The sequence below is a fragment of the Leuciscus leuciscus genome, assembly GCF_965113295.1.
Source record: "Leuciscus leuciscus genome assembly, chromosome: 23".
Classification (NCBI taxonomy): Eukaryota; Metazoa; Chordata; class Actinopteri; order Cypriniformes; family Leuciscidae; genus Leuciscus; species Leuciscus leuciscus.
Window position 1 is genome coordinate 18,341,120 of NC_138747.1, and position 20,433 is coordinate 18,361,552.

General features: G+C 35.1%; 1 protein-coding gene across 1 annotated transcript in view; it reads left to right on the forward strand.

The window, feature by feature from the left end:
- pla2r1 (phospholipase A2 receptor 1) overlaps positions 1–15,655 on the forward strand; it is a 32,437-nt gene extending 16,782 nt beyond the window's left edge. The window contains exons 14-30 of the mRNA XM_082156196.1: positions 1,474–1,558; positions 1,768–1,900; positions 2,404–2,439; positions 2,521–2,678; positions 4,392–4,447; positions 4,777–4,874; positions 4,966–5,102; positions 5,631–5,748; positions 6,138–6,250; positions 6,335–6,470; positions 7,450–7,688; positions 7,773–7,938; positions 8,027–8,158; positions 8,263–8,385; positions 10,501–10,677; positions 11,337–11,372; positions 11,600–15,655. Coding sequence (XP_082012322.1) covers positions 1,474–1,558; positions 1,768–1,900; positions 2,404–2,439; positions 2,521–2,678; positions 4,392–4,447; positions 4,777–4,874; positions 4,966–5,102; positions 5,631–5,748; positions 6,138–6,250; positions 6,335–6,470; positions 7,450–7,688; positions 7,773–7,938; positions 8,027–8,158; positions 8,263–8,385; positions 10,501–10,677; positions 11,337–11,372; positions 11,600–11,817 — 2,161 coding nt within the window. The 3' untranslated portion in view covers positions 11,818–15,655. The remainder of the gene's footprint in view (positions 1–1,473; positions 1,559–1,767; positions 1,901–2,403; positions 2,440–2,520; positions 2,679–4,391; positions 4,448–4,776; positions 4,875–4,965; positions 5,103–5,630; positions 5,749–6,137; positions 6,251–6,334; positions 6,471–7,449; positions 7,689–7,772; positions 7,939–8,026; positions 8,159–8,262; positions 8,386–10,500; positions 10,678–11,336; positions 11,373–11,599) is intronic.
- The last annotated feature ends 4,778 nt before the right edge of the window (positions 15,656–20,433 follow it).

Here is a 20,433-nt window from a genome sequence, read left to right on the forward strand (position 1 = left end):
TTCCGGTTACCGGCATTTTGATTTTGCATATTAGTTAAATATTTAGTTTCACCCGAAACATTTAGATTCAACATTTAGATTTAGATTTAACATTTAGATTTAGATTCAACATTTAGATTTAGATTTAACATTTAGATTTAGATTTAACATTTAGATTTAACATTTAGATTTAGATTTAATATTTAGATTTAACATTTAGATTTAGATTTAGATTTAACATTTAGATTTAGCATTTAGATTTAACATTTAGATTTAGCATTTAGATTTAACATTTAACATTTAGGTGTAACATTTAATATTTAGATTTAACTATTTAAAATATCTCTAAGTTGACAAATATTGTTGTAAATGTGCTAAAAAGTGACCGTCAAAAATTCATACCAGTTAAATACAACATTGTTTGAAGCTAAATGTGACAAAATGTTGCTGTTATTTTCAGCATGAGACACTTTACAAACGGCGCCCCATACGACAGGTGGGGGTTTATAAGCAATTTTTTAAGGTTTGGTATGATTTTTTAAATGTTTTTTTTTTTTAAAGAAGTCTCTTAAAGTCTGCATTAACAGTATTTATTTGAAAAACAGTAATATTGTGAAATAATATTACATTTTAAAATAACTTTTATATTTCAATTTAAATCCAGATATGATCTTAATTTATACTAATATATATCAAAATAGAAGAACATTATTACTATCAATGTTAAAAACAGTTGTGCTTCTTAATATATTGCTTAATTAGCATTTTTCCAGGATTCTTTGATAAATAAAAAGTTAATTTTGTAACTTTTGTAACATTTTAAATGTCTTACTCTCACTTTTGATCGATACTAGTGTGGGTGTATACTGTATATATACATAGTGCAAAAATAAAAGTGTTTATTACAAAAAAATCTTACTGACCCCAAAATTGTATATGGTAGTCTATGTAAGTGGGCATTATATATAACATATCTCTCAAGACCACATTGAAAAAAAGGATGTAATATGTAGTTTAAACCTGAAAGGTTTAAATATTAAGTAAATAAATATTTAAGGTTCTGAATTATTTATAGGCAAAATAAACTAACCAAACAAAATACAGACTTTTGGACCCCACTGTATCTGGATATATTTTTTTTGTCTCCAATTTTGACAAGTAGCCTTATTAGTGCACTGTGTATAATAATTGATAAAAAAAATATAGTGAATTACTTCTTTTTTTTTTTTGTGCAATTTTAAATTTTATTTATTTATTTTAGTGCTGTAAAGTTGATTCATCGCAATTAATCGCATCTAACATAAAAGTTACACTCACACACACACACACACACACACACACACATGAATATATATATATATATATATATATATATATATATATATATAAACTTTTATGTTAGATGAGATTTATCGCGATTAATCGATTAACTGCACCAATTTATTTATTTACTTATTTTTTTCTCTCTTTCCTTTTCTTTTTGTCTCTTTTCAGTACAGAGGGTCGCTGGTTTTGGGTGGGCTTTACTAAGAGAAACCCTAGGTCCGAGGGAGCCTGGGAGTGGTCAGATGGCACGCCGGTAAGAATTCAGAGAAAAAAAGAGAAACAAACAAAAAAGCCAGGAAACGAAAAAGCAGAGAGTCGAGTGATTTGGATATGTTTGAGTGTATTATCCACATGCAAAGATAAAAGACAGCAAATCTATTTAGAAAAACAGACTATCACGGAGGAATCAGTTCATCAGCTTTAGTTATTTTAAACAATTGTCATATTCATACCATTCTGTAGGTGGTGACATCGTTCTTTGAGGATATGAATGAAGTGGACTCTCACATGTGTGCTGTGTACAGTGACCTCACAAACACTCTCACGGCCCACTCATGTGACTCCAAATATGAGTGGATTTGCAAGGTCCCTAAAGGTTTGTGTTTAGGATGTATGGATATACATTTCAAATATTTAATGAAAATTTCATTATCATCCTGCTGAAAAGACCAGGGGCCAGTTGCATAAACAGCCATTAAGTTAAGACTGTGTCTGAAGAACTAGAATGACCAACTAGCAGTAAGTTTGGGGTAATCAGTCTTACTTTTCGGTATCAATTTAGACCGATCTACGTTTTTATGTAACTGACTTAAAAATGTATGTACAGAAAAAAATTGGATGACTAGTCTTAGTGGTTTATGCAACCCGGCCTTAGCTTAGACATTCTTAAATTTCCAATTTTAATTGTAATTATTTTGTATTTCATTGAAAGAGGTCTAGTCATGGTCTCTGATTTATATTATTAATAATAACAATAATATGTTTTTTTCATATTAATGATATCAAGATAATAATATCTTGTCTTTTAAGCATGAAGAACATCCATAAAACTGCACTGAAATAGAAATTAATTGTTGAAATGTAGGTGTTTTTCCTCAGGTGTGGAGTTGGTGAAGCCGTACTGGTACAGCGACCGTAAGTACAGTACAGGTAAATACTATAAAGACTCACTTATGATGTTGATGATGATGACATTTGTTTTTGTTTACGGTGCAGAACATGACCCATGGGTGTTTTTCCGTGGAGCTGAATATTACTTTGCCAGTAAGCCGTTTCCCTGGGAGGCCGTCGCCTTCGCCTGTAAGATGATGGGCGCTGATCTTCTCTCTGTTCACTCTAGCGAGGAACTGAACTTCATCAGAGAACGCATAAAGGTTATTATTTAGTGATTTACTTATGGACCGTTCAAAAGTCTGGGCTCAGGAAGTTTAAAAAAAGAAAATAATTTAATACTTTTATTTAGCAGGGATGCATTAAAGTGATCTTATACTACGGGGCTGTTGAATGCTTGAATCTGATTGGTTGACAAACGTTCTAAGATGTGCAATTATTTTCAGGGAAACGCAAGGCTAAAGTAGTTCCAGGCTGGATTTTACCGCATTACAGTTCCATATCACTTCACCAAATGATTTCAGTTATTTCAAAGGTCCTTACAGACTACAGAACCAAAACCCACAACGACACTGACCGAGCAAATAAATCTAGTAAACAATAGGATAAAAACGACAAATTATTTCCATGTTTTTGGCCTCAAAATTACGTTTTATGTAAGGACTCTCTTTCTCTCGCTCTCTCTCCCACTTAAACGCACACACATACAGTACGGACACACACTCGCACAGAAATCTGATGATTTTATCAGTTAAATAGTGTAGCAACTTAAAAGCTACATGACATTTCTCACTAGCAATTTAATAATGGCGCTGTTTTTGAAGCAGATAAACGTACAATTTTGCTATTAGTAGACGCTGCTGCCGAACACTGTGGAGAGACAAACAGACTCAAGTAATTCACATATGTGACCCTGGATCACAAAACCAGTCATAAGTCGCACGGGTATATTTGTGGCAATAGCCAACAATACATTGTTTGGGTCAAAATTATCGATTTTTCTTTTATGCCAAAAATCATGAGGATATTAAGTAAAGATCATGTTCCATGAAGATATTTTGTACATTTCCTACTGTAAATATATAAAACATTTATTTTTGTGAGTGAATGCAGCACAATCGCAAACATAAATGGACAACTTTAAAGGAGATTTTCTCAATGTTTCGATTTTTAGGCACCCTCAGATTCCAGATTTTCAATAGTCGTATCTCGGCCAAATATTGTCATATCCTAACAAACCATACATCAATGGAAAGCTTGTTTATTCAGCTTTCATATGATGTATAAATCTCCATTGAAAAAAATTTACCCATGTTACTGATTTTGTAGTCCAGAGTCACATATGCTTAATCTCTCCTGACCAATGTCTTGAAATACATCATCTGAACAATGTTTTGAGGTGTGGTAACCATAGTATAAGCGAAATAATTCTATGCTTCTCATCGTGGCCACAGTACCACCTCGGCTGTGCATTAATTTCTGATAATTTAATGGCCCGTCGTCAATTATCCCATACAAAAGGACTCCCTGGAGGAAGAGATTTCTTTTAATCTCAATGGGACCTTCCTGGAAAAATAAAGGATAATAAAAAATTAAAATAAAAGTCTTTACTGTCACTTTTGTATGGGATAATTGACGACGGGCCATTAAATTATCAGAAAATAATGCACAGCCGAGGTGGTAATGCGGCCACGATGAGAAGCAGAGAATTATTAGAGAAGCATGTTGTTGCACTTGAAAATATATTCTAATAAAATATATTTGAACTAATATTTGTTTCACAATATTAAATTTTTTACTGTATTTTTGATCAAATAAATGCAGCATTGGTGAGCATAAGAGACAAAAAACGAGAGAAAAAATGGACTGACCCCAAACGTTTGAACAGTAGTGTGTGTGTGTACTATACATAAATAAATATACTAACTATATGTATGTATATAAAATAACATCTTTGTTTGTGTCTTTGTTTTTAGGACTCTAAATATTGGTGGATTGGTTTGTCTGCTAACAGCGATCACAATGGCCTCAGGTGCCTTTCTTTAACTTCCATAATGAGGCTCTTTTATAGTAGAATTAAGTTAATCATTTGACTTATTTATGTATTTATTGTTATATAATAAGTGAAACATAAAGGCAGAAAGAAACAGGAGAAATGTTATTTATTCTTTAAAAAATTATTTTATTTTTCTCAAGTTAATTTATCAAGATAACAGTATTTTTGCAATTGGTCAGCAAGTATTACAGAAATCACACACTTCACCTTTAAAAAAAAGAAAGCTGAGCATAAGAGGAAAATACTGTACAGTATGAAGCAGACTTCATGTTGGGATTTGTGTGTTTTATGTGTGTGTCCTGCAGTTGGACTGATGGATCCGCTCTGGATTTTGAGAACTGGGAAAATGGTCGATTTTCCCGAAAGCCTGGCCAAAACTGCATCCAAATGTCGTCTCAGTCCGGTAAACAATACATGCGCACACAATATTTTAAGCACACACAAGTACCGTTATCCAGTATACTCAAACACAGCTTATCGATGATGTTGTGCAGGTCAGTGGTCGGCAGGAAGCTGTAAAGATCCTCATGGTTACGTGTGCAAGCGCAGAACGGTGTCTTTAGTGGAGGACCCACTCGAGCCTCACTATATCGGCAGCTGCCCAGAGAACTGGTTCTACTTCGGACACAAGGTTATATACACTATACACTCACATTGTGAGAATGTAACCTAGATCAGTGAGTCACAAAGTGCATATTCCTTTCATATTGCTCTTGCAAAATAGTATCACTTCATTTATTTATTTACTGGTTTGTCTATGTATTTTGGAATGTTTTTCTATTTTCTATTTTTTGTACCATTTAAAATGTTTTGCTGCACAACTTATATTAAACAACAAAATCCAATAAATGTTTTCTCAGTAATCACGAGAAAAAAATATAAAGCTTTAAAAAATTCAGGACTTTTTTCACTGCAGTTTTTCAACGAAAACATAATTTAACAATTAACTCCTATTGTAGACTCATACCTTTTCTCTTTCACATGTATCAATCTTTTTTAAAGGAACTGATATTAGTAGCACACCAGAATTATTTCACAGAGTATGTTTCTATCCATTTTCTTCAGAGATGACCTTCAGAAATCAAATATTTATTGATCATTTTAGGTTCTTGTGTTTTGTTGTATGATTGAGAATTGCTTGTTTGTGATTGGTTGCCAGTGTCTGTTTCTGCATCTCCCAGCCCGTCCGGAAGAGGGGAAAACTTGGCAGGATGCTCAGTCCATCTGCTCATCCTATTCGGGATCTCTGGTGTCCATAGAGGATGAAATCGAACAAGGTGAAGATCACGCTCATTTCCGATGACGTTTCCGATATTGTTTTATATTGACATTTTGCCAACACTTTACATTGATGGTCCCTTTTAAACATTCTGTTGACTATTAGTAACTTTGCAACTAGATGTCAACTAACTCTCATTAGAGTATTAGTACACTGGCTGCTTAATATCTCTTTATTGTGATGATCCTCCAACAGACATTATACAGACTATAAGTAACTTTGTAACTACATGTCAACTTATTCTAACCTTAATTTAACAGTCTACGAATGACAGTTTGTAGACATGTAGGTGCAATGTTACTTATAGTCAACAGAATGTGTAAAATGGACCATTAAAATAAAGTGAAACTGACATTTTTTTAATGGCTTTTATCTTTATGGTTGAAGCCTACATCGTCATGCTGCTTCATGGCAGGTCAGCGGGGGTTTGGATCGGTGCACAGGGGCGTTTTTCTCCCAAATGGATCAACGGGAAGCCAATCGTCTATGATAACTGGGAGGTATAAACTCAGGATTTAATATATTTGAAATATAACTTGGTTCCAATACTGTTTTTAAATGTTTTTTTCATTGTGTGTCTACAGAAGTCTCATTATAGATCTCCTATGGAACATCACTGTACTTACCTGTCCAACAGTCACATCTTCCGTATGACAGGGGAATGGCAAGATGACGTCTGTACTGAGAGCATCTATGGCTTTGTCTGCCAGAAGCCACAAGGTAGGCTCCTTTTAGATCACGAAATAGATAGATTTTTCACAATAGAGAGTTTTTATTTATTTATTAGTATCGACCGATAGTAGATATTATTTATGTGATTGCGGATATGCATTTAATAAATTTGTACATTTATATTGCCTTTGCCTTCATCTATCATTAACTTAAAAACACAAGTAATTTAATAACACTGTTAAATGTAATCTTTAGCAAAGATTAAAGATTAAAAAAATATATGTAATTTTTTTATTCTGTGAATTATATTGTTGTGATGCTGAAATTCACTTGTTGCATTTAAAATGATTGATTTATTTAGACAAAATAAAATTTTATTTTATTGCCCAGATAACAGGGAACGTTCTCAGAACTTTGGCTAACGTTCTGGCAATGTTCTCTCAAAAAAGTTATGAACAAATGTTCTTCCCAGAGCATTACTACAAAAACATTAGGTAACACTTTATTTTAGTGTCCTTGTTACATATGTTACATGTCCTTACCATAGTAATAACAGTAAATTATACATAATTACATGCAACTTACCCTCAACCAAATCCTAATCCTACCCTAACCCTATAGTAAGTACATGTAGTTAATTAATATTGCACAGTACTTTAATATATAATTGCACTGTAACAATGACACCTTAAAATAAAGTGTGACCAAACATTATTTATACATCGGTCATGGAGTTTTTTTCCCTAAAATGTTTTAGTTTAGTATAACTTTTTGTTTTAAATGCGACTGTTTCAGAATTTTCAGAGAAACATTCAAAAGTAACATTCCAATAATGTTTGAAAAATTATGAAATGGAACTTTGGTTAAAGTTAATATAACCAAGAATTTTTTTAATTTTTTATTTATTTAATTGACGTTTTGAATGTTCAAAGAAAATTCAGAAATAACAGAACATTTTTGTTAGCTGGGTGGTGGTTGTTCATAACATGAATTTTTTTTATATCTGTGCATTCCTACTTTATCTCAGACATCACCAAGCGTCCAACACAGCACTATTACACCGCTTCCTCTCTGGACTCATCTGAGTATAAGAACCACAGTTACCATATCATCCATGGCAACTTGAGCTGGTACGAGGCCCAGAAAGCATGTTTGGAGAAGGGGGCGGCACTTGTGCGGATCACAGACCCGTATCAGCAGGCCTATCTCAATGTGCTCATCAACAGGCTTAAAGCCCGACTCTGGATCGGCTTGTACAGTACAGATGTAAGGAGGCTTTGAAATCACATTGTGATGTATTATGATGAGTTGTATTGGTGTATTAAACAAGAGCGCCCTCTATCTCCATAGGATGATATAGATCACCAGTGGTCTGATGGCAGTGAGGGATCGTTCACAAATTGGGAAATGCCAAAAGGAGATGGAGACTGCGGGTTCATGGATGTTAATGGACGCTGGAAACACGCCGAATGTGACATGCTGTTATCAGGAGCGATATGCTTCATACTTCCTCCGAGTGAGTCCATTCCTCCTGTCTTTCGATTCATTTTATTAGTTTGTAAATTGTTGAAATCTGACTGATATCATTGTTTGTCCTCGCACAGAAAGCATTGCTTTCTCCTATGAAGTGGTATGTCCTGAACGCTGGCTGAAGTTTCGCGGGAGCTGCTATTATTTTAAAAATGTTGTGACAAAGATGACCCTGGAGGACGCGAGAAATCACTGTAAAAAGAATGGTACTGCATTTTAACATTGTTTAGATCAAGAGCTCCACCTAGGGGTGGATTTGATCATCTTTGGTTGCATTTGCATGGCTTAGCAAGACTTAAATTTTTCTCAGGAAATTCTTCAGATCTTCTGACAGTTCAAGATGATGAGGAGAGCCGGTTCGTCATTAACGAGTTGGTGCGTTATTACAAGGGGCCTCAGAAATTTTGGCTAGGAATTTTCTACAACACTGACAGTAAGAGCCTTGATGTTAAATATTGAGCATTTAGTACATTTATATCATAAATATAATATAAAAATGTATAATGTAAAAATATATAATGTATTTAGAATATATATATATATACACACACTACCGTTCAAAAGTTTGGGGTCAGTAAGATTTTTAATGTTTTTAAAAGAAGTATCTTCTGCTCACCAAGGCTGCATTTATTTGATTAAAAATACAAAAAAACCCCAGTAATATTGTGAAATATTATTCCAATTTAAAACAGCTGTTTTCTATGTGAATATATAGTAAAGTGTAATTTATTCCTGTGATCAAAGCTGAATTTTCAGCATCATTACTCCAGTCTTCAGTGTCACATGATCCTTCAGAAATCATTCTAATATGATGATTTGATGCTCAAGAAACATTTATGATTATTATCAATGTTGAAAACAGTTATTTACATTTTTATTTCATGATGCTATGATGAATAGAAAGTTCATAAGAACAGCATTTATCTGAAATCTAAAGCTTTTGTAACATTAAACACTACCGTTCAAAAGTTTGGGGTCAGTAAGAATTTTAATTTTATTTTGGGGGGAAATAAATAAAATAAATCAATACTTTTATTCATCAAGGATGAGTTAAACTGATCAAAAGTTACAGTAAAGACATTTATAATGTTAGAAAATATTCTATTTTAAATAAATGCTGTTCTTTTGAACTTTCTATTCATCAAAGAATTTTGAAAAAAAATTGTACACAACTGTTTTCAACATTGAAAATGATAATGAATGTTTTTTGAGCATAAAATCAGCATATTAGAATGATTTCTGAAGGATCATGTGACACTGAAGACTGGAGTAATAATGTTGAAAATTCAGCTTTCATCTGAGGAATAAATTCCATTTTAAAATATATTAAAATAGAAAACAGTCATTTTAAATTGTCATAATATTTCACAATAATACTTTTTTTTTTTTATCAAATAAATGCAGCCTTGGTGAGCAGAAGAGATTTCTTTTAAAAACATTAAATCTTACCGATCTAAAACTTTTGACCAGTAGTGTGTGTGTATATATATATATATATATATATATATATATATACATACACACACACACTACAAAATTAATTTGGAATGTTAATTTATATTATTTTGTATTTATTTAAGTTTTATATGAAAATGTTTTTTTGTGTTGATATTTATTTGTATTTGTATAAAAATCTTATATACACATTGTTTTATCTTGAATTTATAATATGTTATATTTAAAGTGCCCCTATTATGTTATTTTAAAGGTTCCTACTTTTGTTTTTGAAGTCTCCTAAAATAGGTTTACATGCATCCAAGAGAAAAATAACACTTTAATTTTCTCATAAAATACATTGTTGCATCACCTCTTTTCTCCCAGTGTCTAAAACAGTTCAATAAAGGACACAGTCTCTCTAAACCCCTCCTTTCCGTTTATATACTGTCTATGCTCCTTTCCGAGAGCCTACTCTGCACTGATTGGTCAGATGGCCCAGTCTGTTATTAATCTCCTGCTTATGCCCCTTATGGTATCTGAATTTCAGTTCCAGATGCTTTCTCACACTGCTTCCACTTCCTCACAGTGATTTGAACAGTAACGATGGGGCCGTTTGTTCCATATCAATTCGAGACTGAGTCCTCATCCTTTGGATGTGCATGCAGAGTGGATTTGCTTTTGCAGAACAGAAAACACAGTTTTTTTTCTACATGTCAGCAACACGGACCAAACTCTTCCTGGCCTCAGCAAGAGCTACCGTTTTTGAGAGTAGGTCTAAGTAGACGTTGTTCACAGGCAGCCACTGAAAACCATAGGCTGGCATTATGCAAATGTGTTATAAACCTACTGGAAGTAAGACTGGAATTACTGACGGCTCGTTTCAGGCAGTTCAGAATCGGTTCTTTCTTTTGGGAGACAATAACTCCATTTAGCATATTTAACACTTTGTTCTTTGAAACTTTGCAGACCCTGTACATTCACAAACACTACACTGTAGTAACACACTACATGAAAGATCATATCTGAATAAACATAATAGGGGCACTTTTATGTTAAAAGATTTATCTGAAAAATTCAATTGTCCTTATGTAACCAAAATGCTTATTTTTAGAGAACGCTTTGACTCGACTGGATGGCTCTCCGCTCCAGTACACTTACTGGCGCTCTAAAGCTCCAGATCCCAGTGTCATGAGGGCTGGTCTATGTGTGACTATGCGGATATCAGATGCTGTGTGGCAGTTAGACAACTGCACTGACACCCAGGGCTTCATCTGCAAAACCTCATCAGGTAAAAGGAATGACCTTTGACTTCAAAACCACCAGCGGAGGCTCAGTATAGACCCAGTTCATGTTCAGAAACCGAACAGGAAATGACTATTTGCCTTAGAATGGCAACATTTCCTTGTTGCAGTGCTGTGTCATTTGTGTACTGACTCACAAGTTGCAAAATAAGAATCTTTTAACGTCATCCTATCCTTCTGTATTTGTAATGTATTTGTAATAAATCCTTTTCTCATGGGTCAAAATAGCCTGAAGCCCTAAAATTATACTTTTTTTTGTTTTGTCCAGAAAGCTTATATAATTTCTTTTGGATCATATTTTTTCAATTTTTTAATGCAAATTGTTTGGGAGATTTAAAAAAATAATAATTATTTACCTTTAAATTACTAGATTTGATCAATTAATTATATAAACTCAGCACATTCTTTACATTCTTTCAACTTTATTTCAAAATAACTAACCATTTCATGCATAACCCTGTTAATTCAGATGCCATCAAATCTAACCACTTCATATCTGTGTGTATTGTGACTGATTGATTTTTATTTGAAACATAAACAAACATTGACCTGAGGGAGAGGATGAGGTTAGGAATAGCTCTCACAAAAGTAAATACTTTTTTTTTTTGTATCATTATTCATTCAGATGTTTTATTTTCCATCACAGGAGCCATCAAAGAGGTAGAAGTGGAGCCATTGAAAGGTTAGAATAATCTTTTTTGCTGAATCATATTTTTGAGGAAATAACACAGAAATACTTCCTGTGTTCTCTGCAACACTATCAGCTCTGTTTTTAAGCGATAACAGCAGTACCTCAAAATTGAGTGTAAATTATATTATGTCTACAGTGTTTAGTTCTCAGTTTCATCAGGCATATGAAAATAAGAAAACATGTTATAAAGTATCACTCGACGTGTCTTTTGGTTTCAGGTCTGCACCGAGGCGTGATCTCAGTGGCTGCTTTGGTGGCCATTGTGTTGTTTGCTGTGATGACTGGATCGTTGTGGCTTCTTTACAAGAGAAACTCTCTTTGCATCCAGAGGCTTCCGACATTTGGCAGTGCCTATTACAGACAGACAAGCTCCCAATCCAGTGATCAAGATGAGAATGTTTTACTCCCAGACCTAGAGACACAAGCACGGGACTAGTATGCGTGTGTGAGTGTACAGGTGCATGCATTCGTGTGTGATTTGCATGAGTGTGTGTTAGTTCAGTCAGGGAGACTCCAGTGGGAATATGATAAAGATAGTTGAGTTGTCTGTCCGCACTGTCGCTACATACAGATCAATCCCACTACTGTCCATTTAAAATTAATATGAAAGGGATATTCTTTATGAAGTAGGAAATGGGGCTTTTTACACTTTGTCTCATATTCAGGACAACAACAGAATTCCTCTAGAATGTAAAAGTTAAAATGGCCAAATGGCCTTGTTGGTTGAATGTGGTTTGATATTGTTTAGGTGTTACGGCCTGTTTGCATTAACACGAATGTTCAGCATGAAAATTCAGTGTGATTTTCGCATGCGATATGTCTGTTCAGACCAATGCGTAAAAACCATCAGGCAGACTTAATAAAACTGCAGTTTTACTCTAACAGTATGTGGCGTTTAAAGGAAAGCCGAAATACCAATAGGTGTCTGAGAAGAAGACAAACCGGTTTTCTTATCAAAGTAAAAAAATGTGAGCGCCACCAAGTCATAGGCTGCGTCCCGAAAGCTTGGGCAGCTGATTTGTTGCCCCGCGGCTTTATTTGGCAACGAAGGTACCTCATGAAACGGTTTAATGATCTACAACAAAATAGAGAGAGCTTTGGTGATAACTATATTTCTACAACAGTAATTTCTCACCAGAAATGACATCACAAATGGAAAACGTTGGTCAGAAATTTACATTTACAAACTGACTGACCAGCAACCACAATGTTCTGATGGCATTTTATTTTTAGCTTAAAGGAATAGTTAACTTCAAAATGAAATTTCTGTTATCATAAACTCACCCTCAAGTTGTTTCAAACCTGTATATATTTCTTTCTTCTGCTGAAAACAAAAGATATTTTGAAGAATGTCGGTAACCAAACAGTTGATGGGCCTCATCAGAAGGCTCAGCAGAAGAAAGAAATTCATACAGGTTTGAAGCAACTTGAGGGTGAGTAAATTGTGACAGAATTTTCATTTTGAAGTGAACTATTCCTTTAACTGTCACAGAATGGAACGCACAGGATATCAAAGGGAGCGAAGGATGAATCTATGCTGCCTTATAATATTAGCTTCACTTCCTGTCTCCTGAAATACCTTTATCTGATTTTATTGGTTTCAGACGTGCTTTGATGCCTTCCTATCTTGGAATGCATCCTCCAAAGGCAGCATTTTTAAGTTTTCGGATGCACACAAAAGCTGTGTCCGAAACCGCTCACTCGTTCACTCATTCACTAATCCCTATAGTGAATGGCATTTGAGTGCACTATATCTACAAGGAGTGATATGAGGAGTAATATTAACAACAATAGCAATCACAATGACTTTATTTTGTAATAATATATACCTCCGTGCCAGCTTTGTAGTTTATTCGATTGAAATTGTTAGAAACTCTCACGCTCACAGATGACGTGGTCGTTGAGCGCCCTTAGGCGACCGTTATGATTATTACATTCCAATGAATACGTACCTACAGATGATTGACGAATATTTTTAAATCATCCAGCAAATTATCATCTCTTCCTTACAGTTTAACGAGTTAACAACACCTTTAAAACACCTGGCTATTAGTAAAACACATTAAATTGAGTTAATGCCTAAATAAGGAATTATAATAGACTTCCTAAATAGTGCTTCAGCAAGTGTACATCGAATGTACTCTCGAATTCAGAGAGGATTGTGGGTAAAAGTAGTGAACGAATGTAGGGAATGATGTCGTTCACTCAGAATTCGGACACCACTACAAAATGGCCGACACCTAGTGCACTATATAGTGGATAGGGAGCGATTTCAGACACAGCTTTAGTTTTATGAAAGCAGTGGCTCTGGGCATGTGACCAAAAAAGTGTGGATCTTATTGGTTGGCTAGTTCATCACCAGCAATAGAAAAAGTTTAGAACCCCTCTCTGTTAAAAAATTAATTCCATTGCATTGACAGCATGGGGATGTTTGTGACGGTCTAAACAGACACATTAACTTCTGTTCATTCAAATTAAAATGTTTATTGCACTTATTTTGCTTCGAACATTCGTCTTTTTGTGAACAGGCCTTTAAAGTCAACATGAAATCAAAATTGACCCAATTTACTTTCTGGTGCAATGAGAACCAGGCAGTCGAAGAAGTTGATGAAAAATTATTAATTTGAATTGAAATTTTTTTATTGAAATGAATGAATGATCAATAACAAGTTAAATATATGAAAATATATGAATAAGGACATTTTCACTAAAAATGACCATTTCGGATACATCACTTTCTTAAAGGTGTACTCAGTACACATAAATATTTTTTTTATATAAAAAATGTGTCAAACGAAAACATTACAATTTCTGACTGTACTTTCAATGCGCGTTCCTATTCATTCTGTGCAAGTTTTGCTTATCTTTGTAAAAAAAAAATTAATAACGGTCCACCTGCAAACTTTTGTATGAAACAGCCACTTTTAATGATGTCACATTTTGAAACATTCATCACGTTGTGAAAGTAAAAGGGGTAGTGGATGTCATTTCATGTTGACTTTAAGTTTTACTCTTCAACTATTGCAACTATTAAACAATGCAACTTTCGGATCTCTGTCCCAGCTAACAAAAATAGGTTCAAAGATCTTTTGGCTAACGTTCCCGTTAAGTTATGAAAACGTTATTTCTGAATGTTCTCTGAAACATTCCAAAAGTCCATGTTTTAAATGTTTTAAAAACGTTTTTCTCGGTTATGGGAACATAATGGGAACGCTTTGAACGCATTTAAAATGTTAGAGAAAGGTTCAAGTAAAACAATTCAGAAAAAAACATTCCATGAATAATGTTTTTTGTGAGAACATTATTAAAGACCAGATAATTCTATTAATATTACTGGAAGAACGTTCCAGAACATTAGCCGAAGTTCTGAGAAGGTTAGCTGGGGTGATCCTCCTACCCAGGAAGAACATATCTTTTGAAGTCTTTTAATAGTTCATCTACAGCAGGAATCTTGTTTTTACAAGTAGCTTATTCTAGATAGAACTATAAACTACAGTAAAAGAGTCCACATATTCAAAATAAGCCACTGCACACCAAAGCACAGAAGAACAGTGTGGCCATGGATAAATGTTTACCTTGCACAGTTGGTGGTGTTATCAGTTACACAACCTTATTTTAGTGTTGTATTCTCTCCTTTGATACCTGAAACTAGTTTGAGCTAAAGTGTGTTTGTTTGGATTACATGTTTGTTCTTTATACACCTTGCACAGCTCCCATTGCACCGGAGCCATGTTATGCACTTCAGATTCTTCTTCTGTGGTTAAAAAAACTTGACCCCAAGTTCAAAGTTTTGCTCCTCTGTATTTTACTGAATGTGCTTCTATAACTTTCTGCATTGTCTAACGGAAATTACGCCATTAGTGCTTCATTAATTGTCACAAAAAAGTGAATGAAGCACACACAGGAAAGGCTGCACGTTTCAGTTTCAGGAATCCCCTCTGTAATAAGAAATGAGTATAAAACTGCCTTGGAATTTTATTTTTTTGGGGGGTGGGGGATATCTGGCAAGACAATCGTGGCATCATTGTATTTGTTTAATCGACACACATTTCATGTATTTGTAGTACATTTTGATAAGCAGTTATATTCGAATAGGTTCTTTTCATTTTGAACTTGTATGTTACTGTAAGACTATGTGTTTATATTTGTGATTGTGTTTAAAGGGTCTTCATAGTATTATTGCGTGTCATTGTTTACATTTTTAATGTTTTTATTATTGTTTAGCAGTTTTGCTTCTAAAGAAGTTCAATTGTCAGTGTAAATTTTGGCTTTTTTTTTTTATGACCAGTTTTCAAGAAAACTTGAACAAATATATTAAAATCTTCTTGTCTATAATTATCTATCTATAAATTACAGAAATATAAATCTGTCTGTCTGTCTGTCTGTGTGTCTCTTATTTGCATATCTCTCGAACCGTTAGTCTGATGGATTTCAAACTTGCTACGGGCACAAGTGAGTGCAGTGCCAAGTTTGACATTGTTTGGATTAGAAATGCTAAATATATCGGTAAATATATATATCGGTAAAAGAAGCACTTAGGCTATGTTCACACTTAGCGTCTTTTTTGACAAGAAAAAGTTGACAACGGCGTTTTTTTAGCAAAAAAAAACGCTGGCAGCGTTCGGTTACAAATAGCAGCCGAGCGCGTCTTTTGTGGCTGGCGCATATACTGACGCGTCTTGACCATGCGTCAACATACGACGAAAAGGGTACCCCCATAACGTCCATGTTATGGGTAGGTTTAGGTATGCGTTAGGGTACCGCTAGGAGGCGCTGCTGTATGGAAGGCCAAAAGGGCCAAAACGTGTGAAACTGTCGCGTTAACGCGTATTTACGCGTTAACACGTCATTTACGCGTTAACACGTCATTACGCGTTAACGCGTATTTACGTGTTAACGCGTAAATTGCGTGTTAACGCGTAAATGACGTGTTAACGCGTACCTAAATTTGGGACATTAGCACCACCTACTGGTTTGGTGCTGCTCTTGCTCAAACACAGAGAACCTAAATTAAGCTTGTAAATAGCAGTTTTTAAGGTGAAAATACATGTTCAACAATGACTTTTCAGAATAATTACAGCATATTTTAAATGGGCATATTTAGACAGTTAACTATAACTGTTCAAGCCCTAAAAGTCATGACCATTTTCACAATCACAATAGAAATTGTGTAATATATTTACACATTTCTCCAAACAGTATTTACATGTACACTTATACTGTAGCATATTTCTAAAGTATCTTTTTATAATTGAACCACTATGCATTATTTGTTAGAGAACCCCTTCTGTTAACACCATTAAGCCTTGAATCTGAGAATTTAGAAGAATCTGAGATTTGAGATGCATTGTTTTGCAGTATTTTTCGAAGATAACAAGCTCAATAAAATATAACAAATAATATATATATATATATATATATATATATATATATATATATATATATATAGGCTATAAAGGTGGTTATAAATTAGAATGTCTTGGAAAAGTTAATTTTTTCAGGAATTCAACTTAACAGGTGAAACTGTCCATAAGCAAAAGTGGCCCAAACCAAGTATTGAGTACATATGCATTATACTTTTCAGAGAACCAACATTTCTGTATTTAAAATCCTTTTTTTGTTGATTTCATGTAATATTAAAATTTTCTGAGATTTTGAATTTGGGGGTTTCAAAAGCTGTAAGCCATAATCATCAAAATTATAACAAATAAAGGCTTGAAATATCTCACTTTGCATGTAAAAAGTGTATATTAGTTTCACCTGTAAAGTTGAATTCCTGAAATAAATGAACTTTTCCACGACATTCTAATTTATTGAGAAGCACCTGTATGTATATGTGTATATATATATATATTGTATATATATATATATATATATATATATATATATATATATGCTATATTACAAAGTTATATTACAACACACACTACACACAAACACAAACACACACACACATGCGTAATAATAATAATCTAAAGTGATTGGCTTGAATTTTTAATAAATGAAATGAAACAGAACTTCTGCTTTTCTTTTTTTTACAATGGATATTACATTGTGAAATCATGAATATAGGACCAAAAGTAATAATATATATTTTATTAATACTACACAGAACAAGAGATTAATCTATATTCTCGCCAAAATGTTGGATAGATTTGGAGTGCTAATACACTCGTGATCTATCTATTCAGTTTCCTGGAAGTTACCCTTCCATCAGTGTCGTTGCTCATGATGGCTCGTGAGGTATGTTCAGCGTAGTGCTTGAGTCACTCTATCATGAATAATTCAAATAAAATAAAGGTGTTGTGTCACGGTGACACCGCCTGTCGTTACTGTTTGTAATCATTCTCATGACTATTAATTTGGTGACGCACACCTTCGTTTTATTGTATTTATTCATGAGATTGCGAAAAAGCGCTTACCTCATGGATACGATGAGCCTACGTCACCTGGCATCTTCCGTTCGGTGCGCGCCCGTGATGAGAATCGTATAGAGAGACGGGAATCCATACATCGTTTTTCCAAATTATATATTACACTTCTTTACAGGTAACTGTGAACAAACTAGCTTTCGGTTATAATAAACACTGTTAAACATATTACGGTGGGTTGAAAATAGTTTTTTTTTTAAAACTTTATTTAAGTTTGTCATGAGATTGTTGCTTCGCAATTAGCGCGACAGCCTGCCATTATATGCAATACATCAAAAATACCGTTGCATGGAATCCATAAGAGTTGATGTTTCAGAGTTATGCATTTTCTTCGACTCACATATTTGGTCATTTAACCCCCTGTGATATGTCTATTAACAGCGAGTTATAGTACTAGAATAGGCTAGCCTATGTCTTAACACATTTAATAATTTTTTCCCCCAGAGTTTCCCCACATTTGTCCCCACAGAGTTGATGACAGACAGACATAACTAGGCTACATAGATATCTATCATAGATAGATAGATGAAACCATCACATCAGCATTATTTCCTAAATATATTCCTAACTATATTACACTTATTTTATTCCTAAGTAACTATATTACACTATAATACACTTCTTTTCAGGAGGATTTACGATATATATCAGTCAGATTCACAAGGCTTAATGTGTTATCAGAAGGGGCTCTCTAACAAATAATGCATAGTAGTTAAATTATAAAAAGATGCTTTAGAAATATGCTACAGTAGGAGTGTAGGCTACATGAAAATACTATTTGAAGGAAATGTGTAATATTATCCTAACACAACTTCTATTGTGATTGTGAAAATGGTCATGACTTTCAGAGGCCAATTTAAAATATGCTGTAATTATATGTAGGCCTAGTTGTAACCTATATTCTGAAAAGTCATTGTTGAACATGTATTTTCACCTTAAAAACTGCTATTTACAAGCTTAATTTAGGTTCTCTGTGTTTGAGCAAGAGCAGCACCAAACCAGTAGGTGGTGCTAATGTCCCAAATTTAGGTACGCGTTAACACGTCATTTACGCGTTAACACGCAATTTACGCGTTAACACGTAAATACGCGTTAACGCGTAATGACGTGTTAACGCGTAAATTGCGTGTTAACACGTAAATACGCGTTAACGCGACAGTTTCACACGTTTTGGCCCTTTTGGCCTTCCATAGTTTCACACGTTTTGGCCCTTTTGGCCTTCCATAGTGCTGGTGCGCTTCTGTCTGCGTCTCATATTGACGTTAAAGGGGTACCCTTTTCGTCGTATGTTGACGCATGGTCAAGACGCGTAAGTATATGACGTTTTGGGGTGAGACCGGGCTGCTATAACAAGAGCTGCAACAGTAGCCTAGTGCTGTGTGATGCAAAAAATGTCGAGAAAGAGAAAGTTGGCTCTTGCGTTGGCTTTTGAAGTTACCGGGGAGGAGAATGTCGGTTCACAAAGACGTTTGTGGGTGCACGACAGACAGTTGTTCTTGTTGTTATGGAAACGACAGGTCTCGCTACTCGCTTGTCATTGGTCAGCTGTCAAAAAGGCGCTTGACGTAGGGCGTTCTTTTCAGAAAAGTTGAACTTTTTTCAACTTAAAAAGACGCTCTGAGCTGCAGAAAAAGACGCCGGCGGTGGCGTCTAAAAAAGCGCTCAGGACTTTTTTGAAAAAACGGTTTACTCCATAGGGTTATAATGTAGAACAGACGCTGGCAGTTTGAAAAAAGACGCTAAGTGTGAACATAGCCTTAGTCTGCCTTTAAGTCTTTTTAAGTTGAAAAAAGTTCAACTTTTCTGAAAAGAACGCCCTACGTCAAGCGCCTTTTTGACAGCTGACCAATGACAAGCGAGTAGCGAGACCTGTCGTTTCCATAACAACAAGAACAACTGTCTGTCGTGCACCCACAAACGTCTTTGTGAACCGACATTCTCCTCCCCGGTAACTTCAAAAGCCAACGCAAGAGCCAACTTTCTCTTTCTCGAAATTTTTTGCATCACAGCACTAGGCTACTGTTCCAGCTCTTGTTATAGCAACAAAAGACGCGCTCGGCTGCTATTTGTAACCGAACGCTGCCGTTGTCAACTTTTTCTTGTCAAAAAAGACGCTAAGTGTGAACATAGCCTTAGACTGCATTTCAACTGCATTTCTTAGATTTCAACACACCTTGTTGGTTTAAAAATAAACATTCTGACATTAGAGGGTTGTGGTTTAAAAATAAACTTTCTGACATTAGAGGGTTGTGGTTAAAAAAATAAACATTCTGACATTAGATGTGATGTGGGGTGGGGCGGGGCGGGGCGGGGCGGGGCGGGGCGGGGCGGGGCGGGGCGGGGCGGGGTGGGGCAATGAATAAGACACATGCCTTTGGTGTGAGAGACCCGAGTTCGAATCCACTGTGAGACACCAATGTGTCCCTGAGCAAGACAGGATTGGGCGTGGGGCGGCGTGGGGCGGCGTGGGGCGGCGTGGGGCGGGGTGGGGCGGGGTGGGGCGGGGCGGGCGGGGCAATGAATAAGACACATGCCTTTGGTGTGAGAGACCCGAGTTCGAATCCACTGTGAGACACCAATGTGTCCCTGAGCAAGACACTTAACCCCTAGTTGCTCCAGAG